This window comes from Plodia interpunctella, chromosome 8, assembly GCF_027563975.2.
Source record: "Plodia interpunctella isolate USDA-ARS_2022_Savannah chromosome 8, ilPloInte3.2, whole genome shotgun sequence".
Classification (NCBI taxonomy): domain Eukaryota; kingdom Metazoa; phylum Arthropoda; class Insecta; order Lepidoptera; family Pyralidae; genus Plodia; species Plodia interpunctella.
Window position 1 is genome coordinate 3,454,661 of NC_071301.1, and position 11,768 is coordinate 3,466,428.

At 34.9% G+C, this 11,768-nt stretch overlaps 1 protein-coding gene across 1 annotated transcript; it reads left to right on the top strand.

Annotated features, from left to right (window-relative positions):
- Positions 1-483: 483 nt before the first annotated feature.
- On the top strand, positions 484-4,188 carry LOC128672158 (uncharacterized). Its single transcript, XM_053749106.2, has 3 exons — positions 484-592; positions 996-1,941; positions 3,753-4,188. Exons 1-2 carry the CDS (start codon positions 484-486, stop codon positions 1,937-1,939), a joined length of 1,053 nt encoding a protein of 350 aa, XP_053605081.1. The 3' UTR covers positions 1,940-1,941; positions 3,753-4,188.
- Positions 4,189-11,768: the final 7,580 nt, after the last annotated feature.

Genomic DNA, 11,768 nt, shown 5'->3' on the forward strand with positions numbered 1-11,768 from the left:
CAAGCATATTGCGGACATATTTCTGTCGATTTATGAATAAAGCGTGTTGTAGATACTCTTCTGTAAATATGTTGACAAAACGCATTGCTAATGGTATGATGTGAACTTTTTGATTAACAAAATTGTTGGATGTAAAATTGATGGATCTTCTGTTATTATTTGAATTTAGTTTCAAGAATATTTCTGTTTATAACTATGGGATGAGAAGAAGCTGAATTATACTTCGCCGTTGCATCCTCGAGATTTATTTAATTCACTATGTAGTTCCACTCTTTAATGTACTGGGCATGTAGCACAATTTTAGAGTCAAAATTCAAAATTTCATATTGAAACGACTTATTTGATAGTTCCTGGTACCCCCACCAGAGGGGAGGGGCGCCCTTGCAATGACCGCACGCATCGGCCGGCCTCATTCGCTTTTTGTGTGCGGGCATCGTAGTACAGTATCTTGATATTTGTTTTTGTGATTTCTAAGTACCCACTATGGGTAAGAGAAAGAATAAGGATTCTTCGGATTATATTAAAGCAAAGATACGGAAGTTGGAAAAACGTCTACGCCGACGCCGGGAAAGTTCGTGCAGTAGTGATAAATGTAAGTTTATTTTCTATTTTTACGTAAATAATAGTTAATAACCTATGAATTGATAAAATTGGACCAGTGATATTTTATTACAAATGACATTGGATTACAATGAAAAACACACAGTGTTAAATGTTATAAATTATCCACCTACCTACATTTATATGGAAATAAACTTTCTATACACAATCAGCTTAGTTCGGAGTAGATTTATTAAATAGTACCTATGAGAATATATTTAATACACACAGTGCATTGTACTATGATGCGATCATAGTCGCGCACATGAAAGTACTGCGATGCGATCGTAGTCATGTGAACCCTTGGTTTACTATCGTGATGCGATCACGATGATACCATTACGCGTACATTTAGTCATGACGAGATCGTGACCATTATTCACTTATATTTACAGCGCCTTACGCTTATTGGGACTTATCCCCGACCCTACAATCTGTGGCTGAAAGTCCAGAGGAGTCGCCCCCCAATAGTCCTAACATAAAGTCAGCCATTGTTGATCCGGGGCCATCCACAAGCAAACAAGATGAATGTCCTGTTATAGCCACCCCAGTCGACGAGCCCAATGATAGGATTCCTATCGATATACTTGACATTTTGGGAGAATCTAAGAAAAAAATGGAGGTTTTTGGACCAAGAATTCAAGAAGAGATATCTAAACGTTGGGGGCGGATCTTGTGTGAGGGGCTGAAGAGAGAACAGAAAAAGGAGATTACCGAGAACATTTTGGTACCCGAAAATTTTCAGTTAGTCAAAGCCCCCAAGTTAAACCCCGAAATCGCAGCTGTTACAAACGATTCTACAAAAAATCGCGATAAGCGTTTAGAAGGGGCACAAGCATATCTTGGTCTAGGTATAGCTGCTTTGACAAATATAATATCATCACTTATCGAGAAAGACCTGGACAAGGTAGACCTAATTAAACGCCTTTCTGAGGTCAACAAAATCTTACTGGACTTACACTTTGAAAACACATCAAATAGACGTAAATTAATTACATATTCTTTAGACAAAAAATTCTTGGATATGATTCAAGACGTAGAAAGAGATTCCCTTCTTTTCGGTGAAAATCTTACCGATAAGATAAAAGCCTCTAAATCTGCTGAGAAGTCAGGTCTACAGATTAAGAAGACAAATTTTGCGGAAGTTTCGACGTCTAAAAAGACTACAGGACAACAGGGAAACTGGAGGGGCCCTCCCCGTCAAAATCAACGTGGCAATCGACGGGGCGGGGCCAAAACTCGACCGATTTGTCGCCCAGCGAAGACATCAGCTCCGACCACAGATCGACGCCAAGAGACATCGAAGACTCGTGCGAGACCTCGCTCCAGGACACGATAGAGGTACCAAATCTTGCTGGCAGGTTAAAATATTTTCTGTCCAGATGGAAATCCATCACGGATGACCAATTTATTCTAAAAATAATTTCAGGCTATGAAATTCCTCTCATCAAAGGTGTGTTCCAAACAAAAGAACCGATGAACACAGTTTTTTCAAAAACTGAAAACCATGCATTACACATAGAATTAAATAAATTATTACAAATAAGTGCCGTAAGATATTGTGATGATGAACCTGGTCAGTATATATCAAAAATATTTTTGATACCTAAACCAAATAATAAATTTAGATTTATACTTAATCTGAAGTCCTTCAATAAGTATGTGGACACTCAACATTTTAAAATGGAGGATCATAGGACGGCTACTAAGTTAATGTCTAGATTTTGTTATTTAGCTACCATTGACCTAAAAGATGCATATTTTTTAATAAATATGCATGAATCGTCAAAAAAATATTTAAGATTTAAATTTGAGCAACATACTTACGAATTCCAGTGTCTACCGTTTGGACTTTCTTCAGCACCATATATTTTTACAAAATTAATGAAGCCGGTTATTACTTGTCTTAGGAAAAAAGGTTTTTACTTGGTCAATTATTTGGACGATTATTTGTGCCTAGGTCATTCCTATGAAGACTGCCTAAAGTGTGTTACAGAAACTGTGCGCTTGTTGACATTTCTGGGGTTTGTAATAAACCACGACAAAAGCAAGCTGGTACCATGTCAAATTATAATTTTTCTAGGATTCGAGCTAGATTCTTATAATATGAGATTAGGACTCCCTATAGAGAAGAGACAAAAAATATTGGAATCAACTATTAAAATTTCTAGGAAAAATAAAATTTCTATTCGAGATTTTGCAAAATATCTTGGGGTACTAACATCCGCCTGTCCTGCTATTTCTTATGGTTGGATGTATACGAAGGTATTCGAACGAGAAAAATTTTTAGCCTTAAAGAAATCTAATGATAATTATGATGACTATATGTTATTAAATAAAAATCTAAGACATGATTTTGATTGGTGGAAGACCCATATAATGAAGTCTTACAATCCTATTCGTAGTGGCCGATTCGTTCTAGAAATCTTCTCCGATTCGTCTTTAACTGGTTGGGGGTTAATGTGTCAAGGTGAACGTTCAAATGGATTTTGGGACGCTCAAGAATCGCAATATCACATAAACTTTCTAGAGCTTAAGGCAGCCTTTATAGGACTTAAATGTTTCGCCAGCAACTTACGAAATTCTGAAATATTACTTCGTATCGATAATACTGTAGCCATTTCATATATAAACCGCATGGGTGGAATAAAATTTACCCATCTTAATTACATAACTCGCGAAATATGGCAGTGGTGCGAGGAAAGGCAATTATATATCTATGCTTCATATATCAGATCTCGGGAAAACGTAGAAGCAGATGAAGAATCTAGACGAGGGAACATAGACACGGAATGGAGTCTATCTTCCACCGTTTACAACGAAATAATTCAGGAATTCGGGGAACCGGAAATCGATCTTTTCGCCTCTAGAATCAATGCGAAATGCAAAAAATATGTATCGTGGAAGAGAGACCCTTCCGCCACTAATGTTGACGCCTTTACCTTAAACTGGTCTACCAATTTCTTTTATATGTTTCCACCTTTCTCGTTAATTCTCAAGTGCCTCAGAAAAGTTATAAATGATGAAGCAGATGGCATTATTGTTGTACCACATTGGCCAAGCCAACCATGGTACCCTCTGCTACAATCACTCATGACTCATGAACCAATATTCTTTGAACCAGATAAAAATTTATTAATTTCTCCTTCCAGGGAACCTCACCCTCGATGGAAGACACTTACCCTGGTATCATGTCAATTGTCAGGACGATATTCGGACGACGCTCACTTCACCCAGCAACAATCAATATAATAATATCGTCTTTATCTAATAACTCTCTCAAACAGTATAATGTTGCATTAAAAAAGTGGTGGCATTTTTGCATTGAAAAGAATTGTGATCCTTTACATTATAATTTACCCGTAATGCTAGAATTCTTAACCGTTATATTTAACAGCGGTATTAGCTACTCCAGTTTAAATACATATCGTTCTGCACTCGGTTTAGTTTTCGGTAAATCATTTAGTGAAAATGACATAGTCGTTCGGTTTTTGAGAGGTGTATTTAGATCCCGACCTAGCTTCCCAAGATACCAATCCACCTGGGATCCTAATACCGTGCTTGATTTTGTTGCTCAATTTTTTCCCAACGAAGAATTATCATTAACGAGAATTACTAAAAAAGTAGCAATTCTACTCGCATTGTCATCTGGACAACGAGTTCAGACATTGTCGCTGATAAGACTATCAAATATTAAAATTCATGATTCTAAAATTGAAATAATAATTAATGATATGATTAAAACCTCAGAAATGAATCGTTCCATGCCTCATTTGGTAATTCCGTTCTTTCCTGGTAGAAAAGAAATATGTCCCGCGAGGGCGCTTCTGTCTTACATAGATTGTACAAAACGTCATCGTTCTATAGCCAACACAGAACGATTGTTCCTAACCACCAGGAAACCATTTCATAATGCCAGCCCATCGACTATAAGTCGATGGATCAAGGAGATAATGAGTGAAAGCGGGATAAATATTGAAATTTTTTCGGCCCATAGCACTCGCCATGCTTCTACCTCGGCGGCGCTCCGCCATGGGCTGTCCGTTGATATAATTAAAAAATCCGCTGGTTGGTCAGGAAACAGTTTTACGTTTGCTAAATTCTATAATCGTCCTTTAAATGAAAGTGACGACAGAAGCAACTTCGCGGAAGCAATTATTAATTAATTTTCATTTATAAGTCGTTAAATAAGTATAAGCTAATTAGTTTTCAGTTCGTTATTAAACTATTCACTGCAAAAAGACTTTTAATAACTGATCCTGTACTACTCCAAATTTTACAAACTCTAAACATCCTACATAGTGAATTAAATAAATCTCGAGGATGCAACGGCGAAGTATAATTAATGGTTAAACAAACTTACCTTAGCGACGTTTGACCATAATTATACAAGACGTTGCATCCGAAGAGATTTATAACCCTCCCAACCCTATAATATATAAAAATATATCATATACCCTAGACAACAATATATTGTAAAATTTGACTCTAAAAACAATGAGGCCGGCCGATGCGTGCGGTCATTGCAAGGGCGCCCCTCCCCTCTGGTGGGGGTACCAGGAACTATCAAATAAGTCGTTTCAATATGAAATTTTGAATTTTGACTCTAAAATTGTGCTACATGCCCAGTACATTAAAGAGTGGAACTACATAGTGAATTAAATAAATCTCTTCGGATGCAACGTCTTGTATAATTATGGTCAAACGTCGCTAAGGTAAGTTTGTTTAACCATTAATTTTACGAGTTTATAGGCACAAATTAAACATTATGAGATGTGATAAAATATTTTATTGTATTTTACGACAGTATTTCATAATTACAAACAAACTTATGTTATGTTATAATGCGTAGGCAGTTTGTAACTGGTGTATATAAAATTAATAGGTACATAAACTTTACTTTATGAACATGCATTCCTTTCAGTATGCCTACAAATATACAAAATCATTAGACTTATTTATACAAAACAAGTACAATTAGAAATACATAATAACAAATAGCGATTTCATGCTTAACGCTTACGCTGACCTGGGCTTCGGGACGCCGTCGCGTCACAGCACACATGCACCCAGTAATACGCGAATATGAGATATATGATATATTATTTTTTTTAATTATAAAAGCGAAAGTTGCCCGTCACGTTTTTTGGCTAAATCGCTGCTGGGCAGATTTTATAAAATGTGGAATATATATATAGTTAAAAACCCGAGGTCAAACAGAGGCTACCATGATTGAAGCTGCAGCAACATATAGTAATTAAATATTTCATGATATATCTATAACGATTTAATGAAGTAAACAATGTTTATAATACCATAGCGGGGGAGTATCAGTACGGTACCCGTGTACATTGACGTCATACGTCTGTTTATGTTATATAAACAAAAGCCCGGCCGGATGAAGCGGTTCCGGTGTTGGGTGGCTTCAGGAGATATGACCCAACCTTATCTTTAATAACCGTCTCAAAGCCTAGAGATATTGAAGTCTAACGTATCATAGCACAGAACTTTCATACTTACTTTGTTGCTAAGGAATATTATTTACTTAAGCAGTTTTGTTGGCATAGTAGTTTGGGTAAGGTTCTCACAACGCATAGGCGGCACTCGCCAACCTATGTTATTTCAAATGATCATATAAAATGGTTCAAACTTTAATTTTGATAAAATACAGGTATAAAATTATCCCTGGCCTTTAAACGAAAATTGAAGCCACAAGTCCAATCCCTATAATATTCCGAGTTGATATAGATTTTATGTCGTTATTATAAAATCAATATGGTCTATATATACTCCAACATTTTCTAGCTGAAAAATAAAATTTTGACAAACTAATTTAAGAAGTAATACTTTTTAAATTTTGTAATGTAAGTATTATAGTTATATACGAACAAATAACTTCTTTAAGCACTAAACTTTTGCTTAAAATAAAGCAAAATCTAAGTTTACATACTATTACACAACATTTGAAACAAAGCAGAATATCTAAGAATTTCCACAGCGAAGTGGAGCGAAATGACGGAATTTAAATGTAATTTTGCTTAACAACTGGCAAACAGGAAATACAGGCCGGGCCAGTGCAGAATGACGGAGTCATTATCGTTTGAATTAGCCTTTTTTCTGTATCAGTGCGATGTATCAGATGTTTTATGTAAGCTAGTCTTTCGAGCCATTATTATGCGATGAGCGTCTTTGGACTTACACCTAGAGATGGGTTTAAGCGTTTTACCCCAGAAATCTTGACGCCCAGTTTTAGCCCGGCCACAAACCCATTGATGATGGGTTTTCGCTACGAGTATGTAAAAACCGTTTATGTACAGGTCTATATGTTTATGTTATGTAACAGTCTCTGCTGTCGGAAGTCATCGAAATGTCATACTGTTCTTGATTTTATTCACTTTTTTCTAATTATAGGAGATTCGGCATCGCCTGTTAAATAATTTTTACTTCAATCTTGCATACCTAATATCTTATTTTAATGTTGAAATTAAGTACCGTAGGAAAATTGAAAAGCTTAACTGACAATGTTGTATTCTTTGGAAAATATTACACTATTGGTAATAATAACCTCATCATCGCTTCCTTCAGGCTAGCTTGAGGCCAAACGTTTTTTAATAAAAACCAAATATAAAATGCCTCACATAGTTTCAAACATTTTTTAATATAAGATACTAGATGTTTCCCGGGGCTTCGCTCCCGTGGGCTTTTTGAGATAAAATATAGCCTATAGCAATCTTGGATAATGTAACTTTCTAATGGTGAAAGAATTTTTGAAATCTGTTTGGTAATTTCAGAGATTACCCGCCTCAAACATACAAACTCACAAACGCTTACCTCTTTATAATAATAGGATAGATGTTTAAGGTACCTGAAATTTATGTCACGATGACATAAATTTCAGGTACCTTAAACATATATTACGGAAACGTACCTTATATGACAGAACCAAAATGAGCATCTGTGATATACCAAAAGTTCAACAAAACGACAACTACCCGAAAATATTCTTACCTTTCTTACCATATGTTTCAATACATCAATAAATTCCTGGGTCATTACCAGTCAAGATCCGTTTTCCTCGCCTTTTTCCTCTTGCCCTAATTTTCTTATTGCCAGAGTCAGAGTGGCATTGACCATGAACTTTTGCACTAATGGCTTAGCGCGAATAAATAAATAAAAATATATGTGAAATTACTAAATATTTCGTTTAAAAAGGATAATTATATAATCATACTGTTTTTTTACCTTCATGTAAAGTGCTCTAAATAACTTACTAAACCTCTGATCAAGTGCCCAATTTATAAAATTATACCTAATGAGTGAAAAATAATTTTATTTGGGTCTTACAAAATTCGGTGAGTGAGATAGAAGAAGTAGCAAGTAAACATACACTGAACCCGCAATATAGTTACATTACTTATTACTTACTTAGTACTCAGTAAGTAGCCCGTACATTCTCAAGGCGGACGGGTCGGCGTGAGATCGCACGCCGTATTCAAATCGCCACAATCCGAGAAAAAACCGTTTTATAGAAAAACTTTCCAGTTTTTCCGGTAGCGTAAGAGTTATTGCGATTTAAATGATTCCGTAGGAACAAGATTAGAATAATTGTCTTGTCTCAATTAGATCATGTACTTTTATATTCAAATGAGTCTTTGTCTATTGGTGAATTGCGTTGCGTGTTAATATTTCATTTTGTCAAGTCATGTAACATTGTTTTGTATTAGATCATCGGATAAATAACTAAATAACGGATTGATGGGATAACGATAGTTTTAGTTGACTTTTGATTCGATTTCATCAGAAAAAGTATCATGTATCCCATTTTACAACCACATATTCATATTTGATTAAAACACATTGATTAAAATTAAAATTTTAAAGTTCACTTTGTTTTAAAGAACCGAAGCTTTAATATTAATTTAGAATTAAAATTAAAGGTCAAAGTTAAATTCCTATTGTTCATTTTGCTAAATCGATATTCGCGGCATTTCCTTTAAAAATTCGGTACCTGTGATTTTGCTTTCAAATTCTGAGAACGCGACCCTAACATGGTCTTAGTCATCGAATTTTTGGATCATAAGTGGAACTTAAATCAAAATTGAAAGACCATAATTAAAAAGACTGACTTTTGTGCAACTGTACAAGACTATATCATCAATTATTGATACGATTAATTTTCGTGTGTTGTATGTGTTGTGTTTTTATTATTAAAGTTAAAAAGTTAGTGAAATGTTATTACATCCCAGTAATAAATTACAAAAACAGAGGCATAGTCTAAATATTAATTTTTTAAAAGTTACAAGTCACCATTGACGTAGGTATATAAATCGGATGTGGCCACAGAATAACGGATTTGCATGTACAATGAGTTAGTACCTAGCATGGGGTTTCACGGGACGCACGTAATGAATTCTCTGTAATCTACACAACAATCAGGATGTTCGAAATAACCCCGCATTTTGAATACATAACAAAGTACCTATGTATTAGATTAAAATTCCCTGAGAAAGGCACGCTTTTTGTCCACTAATAACTTCCACTGGGCTATGTATTACACCGACAACCATATTTGGTGTAAATTTTTTTTATTACAGTTTTCGGTTAATTACAGTCGTATTCCTCAAAACTGAATCCTAAAAGTCATGTCAAACACGCCACTTTATTGGCGATATTGCTTTGTCCATTTCATTCACAAGAATGCATGTGCCCTCGCGATGTATTCCTTCACCGGTAGCAAGTGGTGGTCAATGAAAACCATCAGGTCATACAGACCTTCATGTCACATATAAGATTCGAACCTGGGACCTTTCGGTTAAACAACAAATTCAATTCGGTTAATAACAAGGCAACATATCTTGCCACAGAGTTTGAATCAAAACTATTTTTATTAGGATTTCTGTGTTTATAGTTACACTTCGGTGTAAGTGGCAGACAATATAATTACTTCTTTTGTTCCAGGTAGTAACAATTAGTTAGACAATGCTTAGTTCACGAGATATCAGTGCAATGACATACCGGCCGGCTTGATAAGTTTCATATTTGTGGGTACGTGGTGAGTACTTATTGTTTACTTTTTTTAATAAGAAAAACAAACCTTCCTTTTCCGTAACACACTATTCACTTGCAACAATTTATTTTTAATATGCGATTTTATTGTACAAAATGTTGAAGTACCAAGTGATAGAGACTCTGTATTCAATCTTTGGATCATAAAGAAAAACCTAAGGGTAAAGGTAATGGGTAGGTTGTATCAACTTTGACGTTAACTTACCTGCGTGCCGCCGTTGTTTAGATACCGGCTTACTTTGCGTTGCGTCAAAATTAATTGATGCAATTGAACCTATGTGGGTGAAACAAAAGATATGTCATCAATATTATACATAAACACTATAAATAAAATTTACTACTATGTAGGTATATAAACTTAAAAAAATTGTATACATATAATGGATCTTTACGGTTAAATCATTGACAATTTTATTTGTCAACCTTTTATTTGACATCCAGGAAAACATTTAGTAATTTTCGTTGCGGATAAAGTTTCGTTCTATTTCAAACTGTGGTAATTCGGTATACATTGAAAGTAAAGGATTTACATTGCATTATGAGCAAAACATGCGTACAAAATATGTGCTTATTGAACAATTAATTATTTTTAGTGTCCAAACATTGCAAAACCTTCCATTCCAAAAAAATTCTTGGAATACAACCTTGTTCTAATTATGAGCCTTTACATATGCGCGAGGCGCACATGATACAAAAATAAACTGTGTTAAAATAGACCGGTTGTTATAGGCGAAGTCTAATTGCGCCGACCAATGAGGCGGGAGCGACGGGCGCGGCGGGGGGCGGCGGGAGGCGTCATCTACTGGGACCACCCCACTGAAATTTACATTTTGCGCTACTGAAAATTCACTTTTATATTCGGAAACAGTAGAGTTGTTTTTGGTATTATTAATATGTCATGTGATCTATAACAACGTACATAGAAAAATGTCGTTTACATTTTCTATCACTGACATTTTCGAAGATATACTGTTATAGCCAAACATTTCACCGGCGAAACTTCACGGATCCGTTTATTATTCTTTATTTAAAAAAGTTGAAAGACTTTCTATTAGAGGTATTACTTAGGCTTATTCACTAAACAAAATATTTGTTGATTACAATCTTTATAAATGCATATTTATAAAGCATACACATAAACACATACATATTAATAGCTAGTCTATCAAGTATTTTATTTTTATCATGTTCGAAATGAAAAGTCAATTGTTTGACAAGGTTGAAAATTATCCATTCCAACTGAGATATAGCCGTATAAATATCATATTTGCGAACCTTGTATAACAATCTACTATTTTACTTTTCTTAATGCCATTAGTAATATCATTCATCAGCGTCTGTAACTGTATAACGTCGAAAAAGTGACACATTTTCCCATAACGTTACATAAGACATATACCTGACCTCATTGAGAATTACAACATTGATACTTGGCAAAGAACTTCATTGCATACGTAAAGACAGTTCGATATTCTAGCTGTTTCTTGGTAATATTTTTATAACTAATAAAAATGAATACTTATTATAAGCTTCAAACAATCTTAATTGAAAATGTTTTTGTAATGAAAACTAAGACAATATTGTTCGGATAATAAGGACTATTTTCTTAATAAATGATAGGTTGTTTTCATGCTGCCTAATGTATTTCCAAAAAATACACTTTTCTTAAAATCACTTGAACAGGCGCAACACACACACCGGTAATTAATTAAGAAGTGTCAATTTTAAATGTTTTATTTAAAAGGTACAACCAGTATTGCCTGCAACAGATCTAATGTGAAAGGTAAATAAAATGACACCAAAGTATATATAGAGACATGTCCGTCTGTCTCGTAGCATCCGCTACGCATGCAGCTGTAATGCGCATTTTTCCGACAGTATCATTTGGTAGCAGTCTACGAGAACGCTACGACACTTCAGTAGCTCACCAAATTAAATCGAGTTTTTTATTGTTTGTAGTTCTAGCTGTGCGCGAAGAGGGTTCGGTCCCGTGGGAATTTCGGGATAAAAAGTACCCAGTATTCCAGGATCTATTCTACCCGTATGCCAAATTTCATAACAATACGTCCAGTAGATTTTTCGTGAACGACTAACAAATATAC